Genomic DNA, 24,429 nt, shown 5'->3' with positions numbered 1-24,429 from the left:
AGTGCTGCTATAAACATTGGGGTGCATGTGCCCCTTTGAAACAGCACACCTGTATCCCTTGGATAAATACCTAGTAGTACAATTGCTGGGTCATAGAGTAGTTCTATTTTCAACTTTTTGAGGAACCTCCATACTGTTTTCCAGAGTGGCTGCACCAGTTTGCATTCCCACCAGCAGTGCAAAAGAGATCCTCTTTTTCTGCATCCCCACCAGCATCTGTTGTTGCCTGAGTTGTTAGTATCAGCCATTCTGACAGGTGTGAGGTGGTATCTCATTGTGGTTTCGATTTGTATTTCCCTGATGATGAGTGATGTGGAGCATTTTTTCGTGTGTCAGTTGGCCATCTGGATGTCTGCTTTGGAGAAGTGTCTATTCATGTCTTTTGCCCATTTCTTCACTGGATTATTTGTCTTTTGGGTGTTGAGTTTGGTAAGTTCTTTATAGATTTTGGATACTAACCCTTTATCTGATATGTCATTTGCAAATATCTTCTCCCATTCTGTCAGTTGCCTTTTAGTTTTGCTGATTCTTTCCTTCGCTGTGCAGAAGTTTTTATTTTGATGAGGTCCCAATAGTTCATTTTTGCTTTTGTTTCCCTGGCCTCTGGAGACATATTGAGTAAGAAGTTGCTGTGGCCAAGATCAAAGAGTTTTTTGCCTGCTTTCTCCTCTAGGATTTTGATGGCTACCTGTCTTACATTGAGGTCTTTCATCCATTTTGAGTTTATTTTTGTGTATGCAGTAAGAAAGTAGTCCAGATTGATTCTTCTGCCTGTTGCTGTCCAGTTTTCCCAGCACCACTTGTCTTTATTCTGTTGGATATTCTTCTTTTTTTCCAATTTAAAATTTTTTTTTTAACGTTTATTTATTTTTGAGACAGAGAGACACAGAGCATGAACGGGGGAGGGGCAGAGAGAGAGGGAGACACAGAATCGGAAGCAGGCTCCAGGCTCTGAGCCATCAGCCCAGAGCCCGACGCGGGGCTCGAACTCACGGACCGTGAGATCGTGACCTGAGCTGAAGTCGGACGCTTAACCGACTGAGCCACCCAGGCGCCCCCTTTTTTTCCAATTTTAAATACAGTTTTAAGACATTGCATTTTCCACTTAACAATACAGTGCTTATAAAGTGCAATGTTGCATTTCCTTTTCTTGTGCACATATTCCATATTCAAGTATCAAGAATGCCCAGTTTACTAACTATATAAGCTCAACTTCACTGCCATAGAATTTGTTACAAATTTGGGTCCTTCAAATGTTTTGTGTGGAACAATGCTAGACCTATTCTCAGGTTGGCTTAATCAACCTCTTCAATGGTGGGCCCAGAGGAGGCACCACCAGAAGGGGGAGCTCCACCACCAGGGAAACCTCCAGGCATTCCTCCAGGCATGCCTCCTGCACTCTGGTACAGCTTCATAATGATGGGATTGCAGAACTTCTCCAGCTCTTTCTGCTGATGTTCAAATTCTTTTTCTACAGTCTGGTTCTTATCCAGCCAGTTGATTATTTCATTACTCTTGTCCAGAATCTTCTGCTTGTCCTCATCATTGATTTTACCCTGAAGCTTTTCATCTTCAACAGTTGCTTTCATGTTGAATGCATAAGATTCAACTGAATTATTGGAGGACACCTTGTCTCACGGCTTCTCATCTTCAGCTTTGTACTTCTCAGCTTCCTGGACCATGCGCTCAATGTCTTCCTTGCTCAAGCGACCTTTGTCATTTGTGATGGTGATCTTGTTCTCTTTTCCTGTACTCTTATCCACAGCAGAGACATTGAGAATGCCATTAGCATCAATATCAAAGGTGACCTCAATCTGAGGAATGCCACGGGGGACAGGAGGTATGCCTGTGAGTTCAAACTTGCCAAGTAGGTTGTTACCCTTGGTCATGGCTCGCTCACCTTCATAAACCTGAATGAGCACACCAGGCTGGTTGTCAGAATAGGTAGTTAAAGTCTGGGTCTGTTTGGTAGGAATGGTAGTATTGTGCTTGATGAGAACAGTCATGACTCCACCAGCAGTTTCAATGCCAAGAGAAAGGGGAGTGACATCCAACAGCAGCAAATCTTGAACATTTTCAGATTTGTCTCCAGAAAGGATGGCTGCCTGGACAGCTGCACCATAAGTGACAGCCTCATCAGGGTTGATGCTCTTATTCAGTTCCTTCCCATAGAAAAAGTCTTGTAGAAGTATTCCGTTGGATATTCTTTTCTGCTTTGTCAAAGATTAGTTGGCCACACATTTGTGGGTCCATTTCTGGTTTCTCTATTCTGTTCCGTTGATCTGAGTGTCTGTTCTTGTGCCAGTACCATACTGTCTTGATGATTACAGCTTTGTAATACAGCTTGAAGTTTGGGATTGTGATGCCTCCTGCTTTGGTTTTCTTTTTCAAGATTGCTTTGGCTATTCGCAATCTTTTCTGGTTCCATACAAATTTTAGGATTGTTTGTTCTAGCTCTGTGAAGAATGCTTGTGTTATTTTGATAGGGATTGCATTGAATATGTAGATTCCTTTGGGTAGTACTTACATTTTAACAATATTTGTTCTTCCTATCCAGGAGCATAGAATTTTTTTTCATTTTTTGGTGTCTTCTTCAACTTCTTTCATAAGCTTTCTATAGTTTTCAGTGTATAGAATTTTCAACTCTTTGGTTAGATTTATTCCTAGGTATTTTATGGGTTTTGGTGCAATTGTAAATGGGATTGATTCCTTGATTTCTCTTTCTATTGGTTCATTATTGGTGTGCATTGATTTCTGTGCATTGATTTTATATCCTGTGACTTTGCTGAATTCATGGATGAGTTCTAGAAGTTTTTTGGTGGAATCGTTTGGGTTTTCTGTATAGAGCATCATGTCATCTGTGAAGAGTGAAAGTTTGACCTCTTCCTGACTGATTTGGATGCCTTTCATTTATTTGTGTTGTCTTATTGCTGAGTCTAAGACTTCCAATACTATGTTGAATAATAGTGGTGACAGTGGACATCCCTGTCTCATTCCAGACCTTAGGGGGAAAGCTCTCAGTTTTTCCCCATTGAGGATGATATTAGAGTTGGGTCTTTCATACATGGCTTTTATGAACTCGAGGTATGATCCTTCTATCCCTATTTTCTTGAGGGTTTTTATCAAGAAAGGATACTGTGTTTTGTCAAATGCTTTCTCTGCATCTGTTGAAAGAATCATGTGGTTCTTGTACTTTCTTTTATTGATGTACTGTATCACATTAATTGTTTTGCGGATATTGAACCCAACTCTGCATCCCAGGTATAAATCCCACTTGGTCGTGGTGAATAATTTTTTAAAATGTATTATTGAATCCGGTTGGCTAGGATCTTGTTGAGGATTTTTGCATCCATGTTCATCAGAGAAATTGGTCTATAGTTCTCCTTTTTAGTGGGATCTTTGTCTGGTTTTGGAGTCAAGGTAATGCTGGCTTCATAGAAAGAGTTTGGAAGTTTTCCTTCCATTTCTATTTTTTGGAACAGCTTCAAGAGAATAGATGTTAACTCTTCTTTAAAAGTTTGGTAGAATTCTCCTAGAAAGCCATCTGGTCCTGGACTCCTTTTTGGGGAGATTTTTGATTATTAATTCAATTTCCTTACTGGTTATGGGTCTGTTCAAATTTTCTATTTCTTCCTGTTTCATTTGTGATAGTTTATATGTTTCTAGGAATTTTTCCATTTCTTCCAGATTGCCCATTTTATTGGCATATAATTGCTCATAATATTTTCTTATTATTGTTGGTATTTCTGCTGTGTTCATTGTGATCTCTGTCCTCTCTCATTCTTGATTTTATTTTTTTGGGTCCTTTCCTTTTTATTTTTGATCAAACTGGCTAGGGGTTTATCAATTTTGTTAATTCTTTGAAAGAATCAGCTTCTGGTTTCATTGATCTGTTCTACTGTTATTTTGGTTTCGATAGCATTTATTTCTACTCTAATCTTTATTATTTCCTGTCATCTGCTGGTTTTGGGTTTTATTTGTTGTCCTTTTTCCAGCTCTTTAAAGTGTAAAGATAGGTTTTGTTTATGAGACCTTTCTTCTTTAGGAAGGCTTGGATTGCTATATACTTCCCTCTTATAACCACCTTTGTTGAGTCCCAGAGGTTTTGGGCTGTGGTGGGTGATATCATTTTCCTTGCCTTCCATGTACTTTTTAATATCCTCTTTAACTTCTTGGTTAGCCCATTCATTCTTTAGTAGGATGGTCTTTAGTCTCCAAGTATTTTTTATCTTTCCACATTTTTTCTTGTGGTTGATTTTGAGTTCTATAGCATTATGGTCTGAAAATATGCACGGTGTGATCTTGATCTTTTTTACTTGTTGAGAGCTGATTTTTGTCCCAGTCTGTGATCTATTCTGGAGAACAGTCCATGTGCACTGGAGAAGAATGTGTATTCTGCTGCTTTACGGTGAAATGTTCTGAATATATCTGTTAAGTCCGTCTGGTCCAGTGTGTCATTCAAAGCCATTGTTCCCTTGTTGATTTTCTGTTTAGATGATCTGTCCATTGTTGTAAGTGGGGTGTTGAAGTCCCCTACTATTGTGGTGTTATCATCAGTGAATTTCTTTATTTTTGTAATTAACTGATTTATATATTTGAGTGCTTTCACATTTGGATCATAAATGTTTACAATTGTTAGGTCTTCTTGGTGGATAGACACTTTAATTGTGATATAATGCCCTTCTTAATCTCTTGCTACAGTCTTTATTTTAAAGTCTAGATTGTCTAATATAAGTATGGCTACTCTGATTTCTTTTGTCGACCATTAGCATGATAGATGGGTCTCCATCCCTTAATTTCAATCTGAAGGTGTCTTTAGGTCTAAAGTGGGTGTCTTGCAAACAGCATATAGATGGATCTTGTTTTCTTATCCATTTTGTTACCCTATGTCTTTTGATTGGAGCATATAGTCCATTGATGTTTAGAGTATTGAAAGATGAATTTATTGCCTATAGAGATGAGTTTCTGGTGGTGTTCTCTGTCCTTTATAGTCTTTGTTGCTTTTGGTCTTTTTTTTTTTTTTTTCATCTTTTCTCCCCTCAAAGAGTCCCCCTTAAAATTTCTTGCAGGGCTGGTTTAGTGGTCACAAAGTCCTTTAGTTTTTTGTTTGTCTGGGAAGTTTTATCTCTCCTTCTATTTTGAATGATAGCCTTGCTGGATAAAGAATTCTTGGATGCATATTTTTCCAATATACCACAGTGAATATATCCTGCCACTCTTAGAATTCTGGCCTGCCACGTTTCTATGGATAGGTCTGCTGTAAACCTGATCTGTCTTCCCTTGTAAGTTAAGGACTTTTTTTCCCTTACTGCTTTCCTGATTCTTTCCTTGCCACAGTATTTTGTGAATTTGACTATGATATGCCTTGTTGGTGGTCGATTTTTGTTGAATCAGATGAGAGTTCTCTGTACTTCATGGATTTTGATGTCTGTCTTTCCCCAGGTTAGGAAAGTTTTCTGCTATGATTTGCTCACATAACCCTTCTGCCCCCTTTTCTCTCTCTTCTTCTTCTGGGATGTCTATGATTCTGATGTTGTTTCTTTTTAATGAGTCACTGATTTCTCCAATTCTTAAATTATGCTCTTTTGCCTTAGTCTCCCTCTTTTTTTCAGTTTCATATTTCTCCATAGGTTTGTCCTCTATATTGCTGATTCACAGTTCTGCCTCATCCATCCTTGCCACTGTGGCATCCATTTGAGATTGCAGTTCAGTTATAGCTGATATATATAGCTAATTATATATATATATATATATATATATATATATATATATATAATTATATATATAATTTATATATATATAATTTATATATGATTTATATATATAATTTATATATGATTTATATATAATTTATATATTATATATAATTTATATATATAAATAATTATAAATATATATATAATTAGCTATATATATATATATAATTATTTTTTATTTCATCCTGACTATATTTTACTTCTTTTATCTCTGCAGAAAAGGATTCTAATCTATTTTCAACCCCAACTAGTATTCTTATTATTGTGATTCTAAATTCTGGTTCAGACATCTTGCTTTAAGTCCCTGGCTGTCATTTTTTCCTGTTCTTTCTTTTGGGGTTAATTGCTTCATTTCATCATTTCCTTCATTTCATCATTTTGAAGGAAGAAAAGGAATTAATAAGGTAAAAAATTAAAATTAACAAATAAAAAACAACACACAAAAAACCAAGTAAATGATGCTAGTTCCTAGTGTGTTTTGGTCTGCTTGCTGAAAAGAGCTTGATATATTAGAGAAAAAAAGGTAAAGATAAAAAAAGAAAAAAAGAAAAAAAAAAAAAGGAAAACGTTTGAAAATTTGAAAAAATAAATACAATGAAATAGAATAAAATAAAATGATGGAAGTAAAATAGAATTTGAGAATTTTACAAAAAATATAGTAGAAAAAAATTAAAGAAACATATTTAATAAAAATGAAAAATAAAAATGAATATTTTATCTTTCTGTATTCAAGAATAAGAAAAGAAAAAGAAAAAGAAAAAAATTGAATAGATGGACCAGCAAACAGACTGAAATACGATTGAAATTATATCAGTTTCCCCTAGAAGTCAAACTATGAAGCACTTTATAGTCCATAAACTAAGCAGGCAGAGAGACTTATGGTGTTCCTGAAGAACGAGTTTGGCCCAGTTGTGTGGGACTCAGTGTAACGGCTCCATTCTCCACTAGATGGTGCTGTTAGCTTACTGGGGTGGATTGGAGTGGCACTTGTAGGTGTGTATACACATGTGCGGGGGTTGGGGGGTTGTGAAAATGGCATCACCTAGCTTACCCAGTCTCTAGTATCAGAATTCTGTTCTCCCTGACCAGTAATTGCACACCCCTCCTTTGTCTCCAGCTTCTGTTCACTCCCTGCTTTTACACTGTCCATGACCAAGCCTTCAGGTTGCAGGTGGCACCTCCCTCCTGAGTTTTATCTCAGATGGGGCTGTTTCCCAACCCCTCACTTCTGAAGGACTGTGGCTTTGACCTGTTCTGTCCCTCTGGGGGAGGGTCTCACCGAGCAATGGCCAGGTGCTGGCCGCACCCAGGAACATTCACGGGACTGTGCTGTTGCCGATGCCCAGAGACTGCAACTGGTTGCCAGCCCACCCCAGAAAATTTTCACACGATATTGCAGCAGCAGCATTTCAGGGATTATAGAAAATCACCACACACGTCTGGCACCAGGCTTCACCATAGTGAATGTGGTTATTTTCCAGGGTCCGCTGGGACCTTTGCCTGTGGGGTGGTCACACAGCCTCTACCAAATGTCCTCCCAGCAGGGGAACTGCCTCTTCCTGTGTGGCCCAAGGACCCCTTGGACCTTGCTCTCTGCTCTTGGGTATTCACCCTTTCCACCAGAGCACCACCAGGTATCTAGCTGTGGAGTTGCAGACTCTGCGCTCCCCCTGTTTATAGAGTCTTAATTGAATTTAGACCCACTCCTTTCTCCTTTTTACTTTCTCTCTTTTTTTGTTCAGTCAGTTGTGTACTTTCTCTCCAGCTGCTTCTGGGCGGGGTGGGGGATGCTTTCCCATACTCCCCCTTCCCCCCACCACTCCATCTCCATCCTCTCTCCACAAGCAAAAACAGCTCCTTGCCCTCCGTGCCTCTCTCTCCCCTAGTTCACCTCTCCACACTGCATACCTGCCAAGTTCTGTGGTTCAGGTTGTGCAGATTGTTGTGTTAATCCTCAAATCAGTTTTCTAGGTGTGCAAGATGGTTTAGTGTTGATCTGGCTGTATTTCACAGACAAGAGAAGCAAAAAAAACTTCCATGCTTTTCCACCGTGTTGGCCCCTCCAAGTACCAAAAAATTTTTAAAGTTTATTTATGTATTTTGAGAGAGAGAGAAAGATCATGCACAAGGTGGGTTGGGGAAGGGAGAGAGACAGAGAGTGAGAGAATCCCAAGCAGGCTCTGCACTGTCAGCACAGAGGCTGATGCAGGACTTGAACTCACCTGAGCTCAAATCGTATGCTTAACCAACTGAGTCATCCAGGCAGCTAATTTTATGTGTCAAATTTTATCAAGCACACCTATGTATTATTCTTTTTTGAGTTGAAGAAAATGTGACAACATCCTGCTTCTGTTTCCAAATTGGCAATGACATGGTGTGTCTGTTAAAGGACTTCAACTTTTATGCTCTGGAATCTGACTCATTAGGTTCAATAATTTTCATATCTCCCAGAGAGAGGGGTAGGTAGCATTGGTGTTTATAAGAGAAAATGGCTGCTTCTACATCAGAAAACATTTCTGCTCTCAGCTCAACTCCTGATAGAGGTGTGTTTTGGTCAAATTTCCTCATATCTCTTTGATTTTGTATTGCCCGTTTGAATAGAATTTTAAAAATATCTATGTCTTTGAGGTCTATGATTTTATAAGATTTAACTTTCAGTCACCAAATACATATTGGTCTTTGAGACTTCTAAACCTTTTGAGCTGTTAGGGGCTCTGAAACCTATGAGCAAGCTCTTTTGTTAAGGTGGGGAGGGAGCTTAAATTCAACATCTCCTTACTTGAGAAAATCTGAAAGGAAATATTAGTGAGAAACAAAATATGAGCAGAAAATCTAGGGAAATCTGGGAGGGGAGGGGCATGTACTTTGAATATGGAAAGGTAACAATGTAACAGTAACAGTACTATGATTTCCTTCAATCCAATCATATTAGAAAGAAAAAGATCACTCCTTCACTCAGCATTTATCATGGCACTTGGAACTCTGCCTTTATGAGTCTTTCCCCTGACCTAAGTCCACTGCCAAAGGCATCTGGTAATCATGCATAACACTGCATTAGTCTAATCCTATGAAAAACAAAAATCACAGTTACAGAAAGAATGCAGCCTGCAAGAATCAAAAAGAATCAAGAAAAATCGTGTGATTTTTGTAGCCTTGTGCTTGGAAGATCTGTACAGTTTTGGAGACCTAGGGTAGTCTAGGGATGCTCCTTATATGGAGGGAAGGGAACATTGCCTCATGAAGGTTCAGAGTAATCTGACACCCTTTCTCAATAAATTTGTACTAACATCATTCTTCAAATGACAGTAAGAACAAACTGTAGAGGCTATTATTTTCTCTGGCATCCTATCCTTAAATACTGATATGTAATTCTGTATGTATCAAAAAAAGTATCTTTTCCTAGAAAATGGGTACTAGACTATAGCTAATTTGTTCAAAATATTACCTATTCACTGGTATGCTTATATTTTCCAAAGCAAGTTTTCTATGGACTCTCTTTTATGTTACTCCCCCTTATATGTTCTAGATTTTAAACACCAGTTAGAATATCTAAACAATTTTAAAGATCTTATCCAATGTAATATATGTATATATATATATATATATATATATATATATATATATATATATATGATATGTATCCATATGTGTATATGTATATAGTTCCTAGTACAGTATTTCCGGGGGGGGGTAGTTTTTCTTTCAGGGTACATTTGTTGATGTCTGGAAATATTTTTGGTTGTCACAGCTGGAGGTCACTACTAACATTAGTGGGTAGAAGTGTCACAGATTCTTCAAACATCCTAAAAGACAAAGGACAGCCCCACCAGAATGAATGATCCCATTGCCAATGTTGATAGTTCTGATTTGAAAAATCCGTGGCTGGAGGATTAATAATAACACTTTTAACCATCCAGTAACTGGAGACAACAGGCAATCAGTGGAAGTCATGCATAAATGGAAAGCTAAGAATGAAAATTAAATGCCATAGGCTTAAGGTTTCTCTAGGATTCCCTGATGTTATAGATGATTAATTTCAATTCCAATCTACGAGAGGACAATATTTTGACTTGGGATTATTGTCACTATGATTTGAGATGTCTGGCCTTTCAATGTGTAAATATATTTTCAATGCTGCAAATAATACATCTGAGGGCATTCTTGGATTACTTCATTGCTTATTTCCTTATTAACAGTTTGTTCTGGGTACAGAGGGGTAGCCAGGATTGAGACAGACTTCATTCCCACCCGCTGAAGGCTATCGTCAGGGAAGGAGGCACAGAACAGATAGCTACAGGAATTGTAGTTACAATTTGGGTTATGGCTATGAAGAAGAAAACAGGGGGAAGGACTAAGGGAATGGATAATGAAGGACAATCTAAGACTAGGGTGAGGAAGTGGCCTTGGAAGGCAGACTCCAAAGGAAATTAGGGTGTAGTGGGTGGAGATGCTAAAGTGGGAAGACTAGTGATAAATTCAAGTTACTAAATCCAGTGCGAGCAAGCAATAAACGTGGAATGAGGTAAGCAAGGAGCAGAAATTGAGGTTTTTTAGGTTTCAAAAAATATTGAGTGCATTTTCCTACCCGTTTCCCATTTTTTCCATTGGTTTGTTGGTATATAGCTTGTTTTTGTTAATACAATCTTCTCCTAAAGATCTCATTGTATGAACAGTTTTATTGTCTTCCTGCCAGTCCTATACTTTTGTGTTCTTCACTCCTCCAACAAATATGTTTATAAATTGTGTGGGCTAAGACTTCCATCCAATATTGGGTGGAAGCGGTGATAGTGACTATCTTTGTCCTTTTGTCTCGTTTTAAAGAGAATGCTTCCAGGAATTCCCCCATTTACAATGGCATTGCTTATATTCATATAAAGAGTATGCTTTCTCAAATTAAATATTTCCTTTTAACCATGACTCTCTCCCTAATATTTTTATTGTGACAACACGTTGCATTATTTTTTACTTTCTTTAGGTCCTAGTGATGTGTTTTGGAGTGTTGGGGTTCAGAGCCAATGGCTAAGAAAGATTTCTTGAGACATCTTCGGTGCAAAAAGATGGTTTTATTAAAGTACGGAGATAGGACCTGTGGGCAGAAAGAGCTGTACTGAGGTTGTGACAGGTGATTGATTATACATTTTCAGGTAGGGAGGGGGTTAGGGATAGCGTAAGTCTTCAAGGTATTTTGGAAGCAAGGTTTCCATGACCTTGAGGGACTAGCTGTTAAGAAAGGTCATTTATGGGGCATTTATGGGACACCTGGATGGCTCAGTTGATGAAGCATCTGACTCTTGATTTTGGCTCATGATCTCAGTTTTCATGAGTTTGAGCCCCCCATTGGCACTTCACAGTCTCTGTACTGACAGTGTGGAGCCTGCTTGGGATTCTCTCTCTCTCCCTCTCTCTGCTTCTCCCTCGCTCTCGCTCACTTGCTCAAAATAAAGAAATAAACTTTTTTTTTTAAAGGAAGAAGTCATTTATTGCTTTTTTTTAAAATATGAAATTTATTGTCAAATTGGTTTCCATACAACACCCAGTGCTCATCCCAAAAGATGCCCTCCTCAATACCCATCACCCACCCTCCCCTCCCTCCCACCCCCCATCAACCCTCAGTTTATTTTCAGTTTTTAAGAGTCGCTTATGTTTTGGCTCTCTCCCTCTCTAACCTCTTTTTTTTTTTCCTTCCCCTCCCCCGTGGACTTCTGTTAAGTTTCTCAGGATCCACATAAGAGTGAAAACATATGGTATCTGTCTTTCTCTGTATGACTTATTTATTTCATTTAGCATAATACTCTCCAGTTCCATCCACGTTGCTACAAAAGGCCATATTTCATTTTTCTCATTGCCACGTAGTATCCCATTGTGTATATAAACCAAAATTTCTTTATCCATTCGTCAGTTGATGGACATTTAGGCTCTTTCCATAACTTGGCTATTGTTGAGAGTGCTGCTATAAACATTGGGGTACAAGTGCCCCTATGCATCAGCACTCCTGTATCCCTTGGGTAAATTCTTAGCAGTGCTATTGCTGGGTCATAGGGTAGATCTATTTTTAATTTTTTGAGGAACCTCCACACTGTTTTCCAGAGCGGCTGCACCAGTTTGCATTCCCACCAACAGTGTAAGAGGGTTCCCATTTCTCCACATCCTCTCCAGCATCTATAGTCTCCTGATGTGTTCATTTTAGCCACTCTGACTGGCATGAGGTGGTATCTGAGTGTGGTTTTGATTTGTATTTACCTGATGAGGAGCGACGCTGAGCATCTTTTCATGTGCCTGTTGGCCATCTGGATGTCTTCTTTAGAGAAGTATCTATTCATGTTTTCTGCCCATTTCTTCACTGGATTATTTGTTTTTTGGGTGTGGAGTTTGGTGAGCTCTTTATAGATTTTGGATACTAGCCTTTTGTCCTATATGTCATTTGCAAATATCTTTTCCCATTCCGTTGGTTGTCTTTTAGTTTTGTTGACTGTTTCCTTTGCTTTTTATCTTCATGAGGTCCCAATAGTTCATTTTTGCTTTTAATTCCCTTGCCCTTGGGGATGTGTCAAGTAAGAAATTTATTGCTTTTTAATAAAAACTCAGTCATGAGACCTGTGAGATGTATATCAGGGGACCATAAGCTTGGCGTATGATTGCCAACATATATCTTGGGGGGTGGGTGGTGATGGGGAGAGATAAATGAAGTTTCCAAAGGAATTTTTACATGTTAAAGTAGACTTCCAAGATTGCAGCAGTTGGGATAATGTTAAGCTAAGATTGCCTTTTGCCCTGAGCAAAGTGTCATTGTCCAGGCAGCTGAGGTCCCAAAGGAAGCTCACTCTCAAGGACTTGTCAATGAGCTGTAAGTTGTAAGGAAATTTAATTTTTCATTTGCCTTTGTTTCACACATCATTCTCCCCTGCACAATTTTGACCCTTAAATCTTCAAGGTTGCTGAGGGTGGAAGGTCTCTTTTTATGTAACTTTTTCCTGGTAATGAGAGGCATAGAGATGTCCCTAATTATGGGTCAACGTTTGTCAGTGGGGGCTTATACATGTAGGAGTTATGAAAGGCAGAAGCAGTTGAATCCCAGGGAGACTGAATGTATGGATCTTCCCGAGTAGAAAGCATTCTCTGTCAGTTTGAAGTTATGGCAGTGAAGGAGTCTCGGCACCAAGGGAGAGACATAGGAGAAAACAGCAAAACATAATTAAAATAAGAAAAAGAAAAGCCCAAATACAAGTCCTTTGATAGTTGACAAAAATCCTCTTCCAGTCCAGGAGTTTAACAAATCAATAAAGGAAAGAGAGGGGTGGTTTAGAGCTCTGATTTGAGTATTCATGTCGGATAGAAACCCAAAATTATTTCTGTGCTTGTCTGGAATGTACACACAGCATTCTGTGTTTATGAGGGCAAGTTCCACCTTATGCTGCAGCTAAAGCATCTAATGCCATTCCATTTTGTAAAACTGCTTTATGCATTTGTGTTACTTAGTGTTTATTAGGGAGATGTTATTTTGAGTGTCATCTAGGCCTTTGTGTACGAATGAAGAGCTTCCTGTGCCAAACAACATCCTCTAATCCCAAAGAGGGAACAAAGATAGATGCTAGGTGGTCATGCCAACGAAACACAGAACATGTCCATCGTTGTTTTAAGTGTGGAAGGTTGGCTGGCTGATAATGGTTTTAATAATGCGTCTGTGCATCCAGGCAAAACCCAGAGGACAGCAGCCTATCCAGCCAGGGGGAGCTATAGCCACAAGTAAGAGCTGCATAGCCATTGGATCCCCTTAGGAGCCAGTCAATCAATTCTGTGCCTCCTTCACTGCAGTCAGGAGATTGAAGGCCATTGGTTTTGGAGGGCCTCCTTTCCAGGGGATTTTGGATGCCAGGCTGAATGCAAATAGTCATTAATTTTTAAGGCCCTATCTATTTGCTGAGTTATGTTTACAATAAAAAGATGGTCCATTGTCATTCTGTAGGGACCAAGGGAGACCAAATCTAGGGACAATTTTTCTTAGCAGGTTTTTGTCACCTCAGCGGCCTTTTGGCTCAAATAAGTGAACTGGTATAAATCCTCTATTACCTTCCATTGGTTATTTTTTGGGTATAAAGATTTTCCCCTCATTATTAACAAGTCAGTCCTGTTCATTTTTTAATATCCTCATTCCTGCACTATGTGAATTTTGTGGTCTGAATAGACTGGAGTTATGGACTTTATTGGAGTTAAAACTGGTATAAGACTTAATATTTGCTATTTTGTGCTGTCTTCTGGGCTGCACAGTCTATAAAATATTGTTTCCTTCATATTCTAAGGTCATATTCTTTTGATGTCCTTTGAGGTGAATTATAGCTACCTCCTTAATTTGGTGTACAGCCACAAGAAGAGTGATAATTTTGGACCCATATTTGATTGGAGTGTTCAGGCTTGATTATAATCCCCTTTGCTTCCAAATTACCTCCTGGGCATGGAGGACTGGAAAGGCATATTTAGAGTCAGTACAGATATTAATTTTGAGGTCCTTTGCCAATTGTAAAGCACAAGTGGGTGTTATTAAGTCTGCTTTTGTGGGAGATATATTTTCTGGGAGGGCTTTGGCCTCAACTGTCTGAGTTAGACTGACTTTGGCATACCCAGAATTTCTAATCCCCTTTCGCCTAAACTACTGCCATCAGTAAACCAACTGTCATCTGCATTTTTAATAGGGGAGTCTTTTTAGTTTGATCGCCTAGAATAAACAAGATCAGTAATCTCTGAGCAGTTATGTTCTAACATGGAATAATGATGGTCAGCCCCAGGCACAAGGGTAGCTGGATTTAAAGTTTGACAGTTTAATTTTTAAATCAGGCATATATATAGGCATAGCCTGCTATTTAATAAGTTGGCCTCCTATCATCCATTGGTGGCCTTTAGTCTCTAAGACACTTTGGAACAGATGTGAACTCTTTATTGTCAGGGACTGTCCCATAGAAACTTTTGAAGCTTCTTCTACCGGGGGAGGGGACTGTTATACACTTGGCTAAGGCCTATATTTGCAATTGTACATCAATAGAGGTAGTTCGTGGGACAAATATGGCTAAGAGATAAAACCATCAAGAAGACCTCATTTTCGAGGCCTGATGCTAACAATATCCTAATTACAAGGAATCACTAGCAAATCACTTGTCTCGAGAGACAAGGGCATCCCCAAGGCATCATTCCATCCAGTTATAAGGAAAGTGGGGTCACCCATTATCTCCACAAGTCCATAGTTAACCCGGTGGAGTAGGGTATGCTCTGGCTTTTAAGGAACAAATTTATCATTCCAGCCACATAAAATTGGTCAAGGTGATAGTTGAATTATACAATTGTTGGAGAATGCATCTCATTTTCCGGCTGTTCAAATAATCATATGTCCATAGGTCCTGTTAGTATCCCCACAGAATAACAAGCATGAAGATTGTCTATATATGAGCCTTTGTAGCAATTTCTCTGAAGTTGACCTCAAGTTGTCTAGCTTAGGCAAACAAGAAACACTCAAAGATAATCAGAACTAGAATTTAACATTGGCAAAGGTGTGTTATTGAACCATAATTTTTCTCTCTATAAACACCATTATCTCCAGTGGTAGTCAAATCAAGACTAATTCGTTTGTAAAATAAGTCCAGTTTTAGCAAACTTGGCCTAATTATTTACATAAGCTCAGCAAGAACACTGATTGGCCATATAGATCTTTTAAAATTTGCTTTGCTGGAATTTTTCATAAGGAATCTAGATTTAACTTTTAGTAGCTTCTCTAGGCCAGAAACCAAGCCAAGTACTTGCCACCAGACATGTCTGCAGTACCCGTAGATTTGGGCAAATTCCTCTTCACAAGGTCCCCATGATATCCAGACCTGCCAGGAAGTGACATTCTTTACTCACTTGGCATGGCTACTGGGTAAGCAACATAACAGGCCAACAATGGGGTTTTATGGCTCCATTTCATAAAGCCAACCTCAATTCCTTAAAGCTATCTGGTCATATCTGGGTCTATGCATGTCTCTCTCAACTATGACATTACAGTCAAAGCCTTGGTAAAATAGTCCGTGTTTCCAGTGGTGTCCTGTTGCAAAGAGAACTGGTTATTATTAACTTATGCAAATAACTGTGATTGCCATGGAAGAATACTCACTGAGACTTTTTGAATTTCAGAGCATTCAGGTAGAGAGAAAAGTTAAATGCTTCAGTTTGTTCACAAATATTTTGTCACATTTTTATAAGTCTTAGATATCCTAAGAGAAATTTCCTTAATCTGGATGAACAAACATTATAGAACCAGCAATGTTTCCAACAAAAGTCACAAAACTATAATCATCTTCTGCAGTTCATTTAGTTCCATGTTACTAATTCCTGCTCAGTTTGAATGCAGCTTTTAGTTAGTTCTGGAAACTCTTACCCATTTCAGTTTTATGATCTTAAACATAAAAAAATAACTATAAATGACAAATAACTCAGAAATGGAGATAAGAGAGTTCATTATGATGCAGTTGACAAGGAAATTCAGTTATTTCTGTGACATTTAACATTTTATTTATTTAAAGTTTATTTATTTCAAGAGAGACACACTGCATGCAATGAAGGGAGGGGCAGAGACATAGGGGGACAGAGCATCCAAAACGAGCTCTGTGCTAACAGTGGAGATCCCCATGTGGTGCTTGAATTCATTAACTGTGAGATTATGACCTGAGCTGAGGTCAGACACTTAACTGACTGAGCCACTCAGGAGCCTCTGTGACATAAAACATTTTAATAATCAGAATAGAGTGATGACCTTATACAAGAACATAACATACCAAATAAACAAGCCTAATTAGTCAGAGACTTCATTTACAATTTAAATCTTGGGGAAGTTTGTTAAAACCTTGGAAAGTTTTAAAACACATGCCTAAATAGGATTACAGATCATTAAAGACCTGATAACGTCACACCATAGAAACTGGTTTTTCTGGTCAAAGAAAACACAATTTTGTTTACATTTTCTTGTCAAGAGCAGACCAATGATCCAAGAGCAGATCCAATGATCCAAAGCAGAATTTTGAGCTCTTAGAAACCTTAATCTCCAATGAAAACTAAGTAGTAACCAATTGTGAACTGTTAAACCAGAATTCCTTGGAAGGCAAATTTGTGAATCAATTAAGCACAAAGCATGTTTTCCAATAGACCCAAATATCCTTAGTTTCTTTACAATAAGTCAAAACTGCAAACCTATGTTCAGTAATCAATGCTTTAGCACTTTATCACATTTGGAAAAGACCTAGAGGTCCAACTAATTCAATCCAATTTATTATCCAAGCAAAACTTTAAAGTTTCAGGTTACCAAAGACTATCTTAACAATCACCCATGAAAAATTTGAGAGAGGCAAAATTAGCCATTATTTTAAGTCATCATTTTGCTGACAAATAGCAAAAAAGATAACATGAGCTTATTTGACCTTCAGCAAACCTTGGTAGAATAAATGTTTCATTTAGATTAAATACCAAGATAGAATTCTTGAAGACATCTTTGGTGCCAAAAGGTGGTTTTATTACGGCATGAGGATAGGACCTGTGGGTAGAAAGAGCTGCACTGGGGTTGTGCAGAGTGACTGATTATATACTGTGGAGTTGGGGGAGGTAAAGTCAAAAGGAAGTTTCTTTTTTTTTTATTTTTTTTAACGTTTATTTTTGAGACAGAGAGAGACAGAGCATGAACGGGGGTGGGGGGGCAGAGAGAGAAGGAGACATAGAATCCGAAGCAGGCTCCAGGCTCTGAGCCATCAGCCCTGAGATCGTGACCTGAGCTGAAGTCGGACGCTTAACCGACTGAGCCACCCAGGCGCCCCTAAAGGAAGTTTCTTAAAGGGATTCCCATATGCTAAAAAAGATTCACAGATTACTGGAGGCATAGCTATTGTCAGGCTAAGGTTGTTTTTCCCTCTAGCAAAGCATTATCATTAAGACAGAGAATTTCTGGAGATAAGGCTATTGATAAGATTGCCATTTTCTTGTAATATTACTAAAATATTTGTAAACTGATGGAGATTCTATCAGTTTAACCCTTTGTTTTCTGTCCTTTCTTTTTTTCTTGGGCAGCAAAGAATGCCTGAGAAATGTCACAAATATCCCACCTGGGGGAAGGGGGTTGTGCTAGCTTATGCTTGGCCCTCAGCTTGCCTTATGGTCCCTCATCAAATCTGTTCCCATGTCAGTTTTACCTGGGGCACCTGTGAAGAAATCTGAAGTGTACAGTGTAAGTCCAAGAGGGTGTTTTTTGCTCCTTGACGGCAAGGGTAGAAGGAAGAGTCAATGGCACCAGTTACCAAGGATAGTATAGTAACTGGTTATAGGCCACACCAAAGGTGGTACAGAAAGAGGAGGAAAGAGAGGGGGAGGCAAAAGAGGCGAGGTGCCTCCAGAAGGCAGAGAAAGAGGGTTCCTGGTTCTAAACCTCACTGCTTGAACAGAGGAGCAGATGCCATTTTGTTTTTTTCCACAAAATTGGAAATACGCAGTCCATGTAGAGCCAGAGAAAACAGGGAATTCCCCAAAACAAAGGGAATCTCAGCAGCTGCTTCATAATGTTGGCTAAAGTCCCTGTCCAAGGGAGACTAACCTCAGTTGGCTCCAGTTATAGCCATTCACCCAGGAAATGAATGAGGGAGAAGCCCCCACATCTATTAGAAGGAGCAACAGTGAGAGAGTCAACATCCTTTTTGCTAGGAATGGCCTGTGTTTCCTCCAGCAACCTGGCTTCTATCAGGAGGAGGCCTATTTAGATAATAATCATCCAATATATCAGGGGGGGAGTTTACTGGTATGGTTACTGACCAAATATGTTCTGCAAGAGGCCCTTAGGTCCAGGTCCTGACTTACAGGCCTGAAGGCCTGGACCTAGGGAACCACCATCCATTTGCCCTGTTCCCTACAGAAGAGATCCATTGATAGATCTTACAGAGGTCATGCAGTGTTGCAGAATATGTCTTTTTTTAAAATTTTGCAATCTGAATTGTTTCCAGCGGGTTAAAAGACATTCCAAGGATGAGTACTCGAGAAATGAAGAAGAGAAGGTCCATTACCAAAAATCCCCTCCCCCCAACTCCTGGGTGGTGTTCTGGCCTTCTGGAGGCACCTCGCCTCATGCAAGATAGGAGCAGAGGTTCTGTGTGTCAAAAATGACCAAAGGTGTCCCTTGGATGAAAATCACTATTGATCACATTCTGCCATAAAGACTCCATAGGAGGGATGCTAGAGTCCCCCCAAACTTCCCCATGGCATCCTAGGCCTGGTGGGTGCCTGGTGAATGGAGTGAAATACCATTCGGTTCGTGTCTAAGCCTTCCCATGAAAGCCTCACTATTGCCTTGCTGTGAAGGTTATGCTGGTTTTTAACACATGGAAAACACTAGAAAAGTTTTACAAGGAGAAATTACTCAATTTTGTAGGGGACATTGACAGAAAACAAGATAGAAATCCATTTTGGTCTAAGTGACATTCCAGCACATGTAGTCTTTACAGCCAACTCCTTAGGAAACATTCCCCATTTGGGTTTTAATTGAATCGGATACTGGTTTTGGCTGGCTCCCAGTGGAGGTCTCTTGGCCAGAAGTAGCTAGACCAGAGATGTGGAGGTGATCACATTAGACCAATCAGGAGGACACATCACACAGGAGTCTTAAGATTGGCAGCTATGCTGGTGACCTAGGTGGCTGTCCCATGCCCAAGACAGACAACATTGTATAAGGACAGGAATAAAGAGAGGACATCAAGTTTCTGGATAATATTACCATTATTACCATGGAACCAACTTCCAGCCAACAGGCAGCCTTTCCTTTCTGTAGAGTAGCCAGGGCTAGAGGACTGCAGCCTGAGCAATGGACATGAAAGTGTTCCAAGAAGACCATAGTCCTTGAAAAGCCCCTGAAATGAAAGTAAAGGAAGAGAAGAGAAAGCACTCACCAAGTTTGCACCAAGGCTCAGAGTCCAAATGAGAAGGCTCAACCCGACATTAGAACACCAAATGATATTGTTGGAGTGTTGGAGTTCAGGGTTGACAGCCAAAAAATAATTCTTGAGACATCTTTGGTGTGAAAAGGTAGTTTTATTAAAGCAGAGGACAGGACTCATAGGCAGAAAGAGCTGCACTGGGGTTGTGATGGGTGACTGATTATATACCTTCAGGTTTGGAGGGGAGTAGGGATAGCTTAAGTCTCTAAGGTATTTTAGAAGCAAGGTTTCCAGGATCTGGAGGGGCAAGTTGCTGTTAAGAAAGGGTCATTTATTACTGTTTAGGAAAAGCTCATTCATGAGACCCGTCAGACATATATCAGGGGGCCATAAGCTTGGAGTATGATTGCCAACATGTATCTTTGGACAGGGTGGGTAGAGATAAAAGAAGTTTCTGAAGGAATTTTTATATGTTCAAGTAGACTTACGGAATCCTGGGGTCAGGATAATGTTAAGCTAAGATTCCCTTTTGCTCTTAGCAAAGTGTCATCATTGAGGCAGCTGAGCTCCCAGGGGAAGGTTACTCTTTCTGTCCAAGGACTTGTCAATGGGCTCTAAGTTGAAAGGAAATTTAATTTCCCATTTTCCTTGTTTCCAACATCACTAGAAAATGACCAGCCTATGTTTGACAATAATGTGATTTGGTGTCTGATAATAAGCTTAATCTCATTAACTGAGTCCTTCAATTCCCTGACGTCCTTGCTGAACTTCCTGTGCACTTGACTTATCCATAGCTGAGATAAATGTTTCCTGCTTCATGTAAATGTGTATATGTCAATGATCTCCAATGTTTCTTTTAATTCTGAAGCTCCTAGTTGTCTAAATATTTAGATTTAGTACATATTATTGAACTGTGTTTTTTTTTTTCATTTTTGAGACAGACAGAGGCAGCCTGAGTGGGGGAGAGCCAGAGAGAGGGAGAGAGAGAGAGAGAGAGAGAGAGAGAGAGAGAGAGAATCCTAAGCAGGCTTCGCACTGTCAGCACAGTGCCCAACACAGGGCTTGAAATCCTGAAACCATGAGATCATGACCTGAGCCCAAACCAAGAGTTGGACTCTTAACTGACTGAGCCACCCAGGCACCCCTGAATTGGATTTTTTTTTTATTGTATATTGTCCCTCCAAACACACTGGAACTTTTCACTTAACTTTTTGTCTGAGAGCAAGCCAAGGTTTCTTTCACTGAGTGTTTTCTATTATTTCATTTTTTATTTTTTTATGATTATTTATCTTTGAGAAAGAGAGACAGAGTACAAGCAGGGGAGGAGCAGAGAGAGAGGAAGACGGAGGAAATGAAGCAGGCTTCAGGTTCTGAGCTGTCAGCACAGAGCCCAACGCAGGGCTCAAACTCACGAACCATGAGATCATGGCCTGAGCCAAAGCCAGATGTTCAACTGACTGAATCACCCAGGCACCCCTCTATTATTTCATTTTCAAACTTCTCCTGTCATTATTTACTAGTGTCTCTTCTAAATAATAGCCCCCATTTATCCTCTTTTTGTCTAAGATGAAATATGTATTTCATAACTGGTAAACTGAATCCATTGATGTTAATTCCAATTAACATAAGCCTTTTCAGATTGACTGCCCTCACTTAGTAATCTGTGTTTAAAGTCTCTGTCTACTGCCTGCTTGGCAGCACATTTCATTTACTGTTAAATAATAATGCTAATCCATTCGTGGTAGTCATTGATTTAAGGTGTGAAATCACAGGAAAGTATTTGAAGATATTTTCAGAGAACAGCTTTATTGTGTTAATCTAATCATTAGGGACAGCCTTCTCAGGACATCACAAAGAAATCCATCGTCTTAGGGCTTTCCGAAGAAATGGGTGTGGGAATTTGTATTAAAAAAAAGATTGTAATCACTAGAAAGTTTACCAAAAAGTCATTCTTAAAAGAAACATTTTTCCAATTTTAATGGCCTTTTCAGATTCTTCAGATCAGGGTACTGTGAATCACAACAGCCTGTTGTCCTTCAGGGAGGCACAGCCTAAAGTGGCAAGACATGTGATGCCAACAAGGTTATTTCATTTTTTTTTTTTACTTTACTTTATTTTATTTTATTTTGTTTTATTTTATTTTATTTTATTTTATTTTATTTATTTTTGCTTCAAATATTTATTTATTTTTGAGAGAGAAAGAGAGAGAGAGCATGAGCGGGTGGGGGAGGGGTTGGAAGAGAGGGGGGCAGATGATCCAAAGTGGGCTGCACAATGACAGCAGTGAGCCCAATGCAGGGCTCGAACTCTTCATCATGAGATCATGACCTGAGCCAAAGTCGGATGCTCAATTGACTGAGCCACCCAAGCACACCTATTTTATTTTCAAGGTTATTTATTTGTTTTGAGAGAGAGAGAGAGAGAGAGAGAGCAGGGGAGGGGCAGAGGTTGAAAGAGAGAGAGAGAGAGAGAGAGAGAGAGAGAGAGAGAGAGAGAGAGAGGATCCCAAGGAGGCTCCACACTTTCAGCACAGAGCCTGACTTGGGGCTCAATCTCACTACCTGTGAGATCATGACCTGAGCCAAAATCAAGAGTCAAATGCTTAACCAACTGAGCCACTCAGGAGCCCCAAAAGGGTCCTTTTAGAACAAAGTTTGCTGCAATAATTTTCAAAGCCCGTCTGGCAAGCACCAAAGTTAAATAAATAATAAAAATTTACTCACAACCACTTACAAATGTTCTGTCATCTAGAATCAGTGTCTGCTGCACATCTCCAGCATATTAAAAGCTTGCCTAAATGCCACTAGTTTAATTAATATTTTGAACAGAATTATTTGTGTTTTACTAATTCCAAGCACTGATTTTCATAGCATTTGCTTACTGTTTGCCATATGCTCCATTTCTTACCCTATGTTCTACTTGCATTCTAGATTGTGAGATTTGGGAAGTGGACTATCCAGGCATTTTTGGTTTGTTTGTTTGATTGATTGATTTTTTTTATATTCTCTGAAAAATACCCTTCTCTCAATCACAAAATGTCATTTATCGTGGCATGTCTTGTTCTCTCCAATTTACTGCCTACAAATGAAGTTTTAAAAGCCTTCTAAAAAAAATGCTAAGAGATCACAGTTTCTACTGAAGGCCATGCTTTGAAGGAAACACACATGAGATTTCCTGATTTATTTATTTATTTTTACTCTGGACTGTTTCATACTATTGAACTTTATCTACTTTCAAATAACTTGTTTCTTGAATCTCACTCATATGTGGAATTTAAGAAACAAGACAAACAAGCAAAGGGAGGAAAGACAAGAGACAGAGAGAGACACAAACAAGAAACAGACTCTTCAGTATAGAGAATAAACTGATGGTTACCAGAGAGGGGGTGGGTGGGGGACGGGTCAAATTGGTGAATTTCTGGTTCTCCGATAAATTTATGTTGACATTTTAAGAAATGCAGAATTTCTTTTCCAAGGGTGCTGCATAGAAGCCATCCTGCACCCCTCCTAAGGCACTGGGGCCACATAGGCAAAAGGGCCTACATTTCCCTCCTCTCTCTTCTCCCCAGCATAGACTTCAAGAAGCCACAGCAACAGATCCACAGCCTGAACTTCCATTCCTGTGCTTTCCGAGGTATACTCTAAAAGCATATTATTAATGAATATTGGCCTAAGTTAGAGGTTCTCAGACATCAATTACATTAAATCAGCACCAACACCAGCATCTTCCAACTTGTTAGACAGGCAAACTCTCCAGCCACACCCCAGACCTACTGAATCAAGAATCTCTGTGATGGAGACCCAGAAGTCTGTGTTCTAACAAGCCCTGCAGGTGATTCTGATCCACTTCCTAGGTTAAAGCAGTCTTGATGGTAATTGCCGAGAAGGGTTCTTGCTCAGAAAGGAAACAGCACAGATGAGAAGGGAAGCTTCTCTTGCCCTCTCCCACCCAAATCCTCCTCTTCCTGAACCTGGACAGTTTAGGTAGAGATACAGAACATCGGTTCTGGGTGGTGGGGGCAGACAGGAACAGGCAAGGGAGCTTCCCGGAGGAGAAGACCGACAAGAAGGTGAGAAAAGTTGAGTTGTGTAACACAAGATTACCTTGCTTCTGGTTACTATTTGCTTCTCTTTCTGTGTAGTTTTCCTGAAGCCTTTAATCAAACTTCTAGCCTCATCTCCACCCCCTGTTTGAAAAGAAATGGGACCAACTTCAATAAGCATATTAATGTGGAACACACACACCCATAGTCACCTCAGTGGTGACAGTGGTGATCCTGAACGCCTTCAAAGAATAGAACCGGAGAACCACCTTCTGCACCTGGAGACCTGCCTCCAGAACACCTTGCCAGGTTCTGAGTTTCATTTCTGCTAATGAAGGAGGCTTCATATTAGTCCCGCAAAGGTCTATGAATACTGTAGAGACAGCAGTCTACCTTCTGTCTCCTAACACAGCTGTGCACACATATTTTTGCTACTTGCAAAAAGTTCATAAAACGTGCAACAAGAGGAAATCACATTAAATCACAGTAACCTATAATACAGAAAGTTTTTAATAATTTTGTTAATATTTGGAAGTAATTTTTTAAATTTTGTGATCCATTGAGAGGAAATGTTATTAAGGAAATTAACCAAATAATTGGGATTGGTTGGTAAGGCTGTTTTTATATATATTGAGAGGGACTGAGGGGCACAGAGAGTGAGAGAATATCCCCATGCTGTGAAATCGGTTGCACTTTTTTGCTAGCC

At 39.4% G+C, this 24,429-nt stretch overlaps 1 protein-coding gene across 1 annotated transcript; it reads right to left on the bottom strand.

The window, feature by feature from the left end:
• Window positions 1-1,236: 1,236 nt before the first annotated feature.
• LOC122201178 (heat shock cognate 71 kDa protein-like) lies at window positions 1,237-24,070 on the bottom strand. The gene is given in 3 exon segments (XM_042907118.1): window positions 1,237-2,210; window positions 23,785-23,867; window positions 23,926-24,070. Coding segments are annotated over 3 exon segments (1,143 nt in total). The 3' UTR covers window positions 1,237-1,295.
• Between the last annotated feature and the right edge of the window lie 359 nt (window positions 24,071-24,429).

This window comes from Panthera leo, chromosome D1 (assembly GCF_018350215.1).
Source record: "Panthera leo isolate Ple1 chromosome D1, P.leo_Ple1_pat1.1, whole genome shotgun sequence".
Classification (NCBI taxonomy): domain Eukaryota; kingdom Metazoa; phylum Chordata; class Mammalia; order Carnivora; family Felidae; genus Panthera; species Panthera leo.
This window is presented reverse-complemented; position numbering and strand designations above follow the sequence as displayed.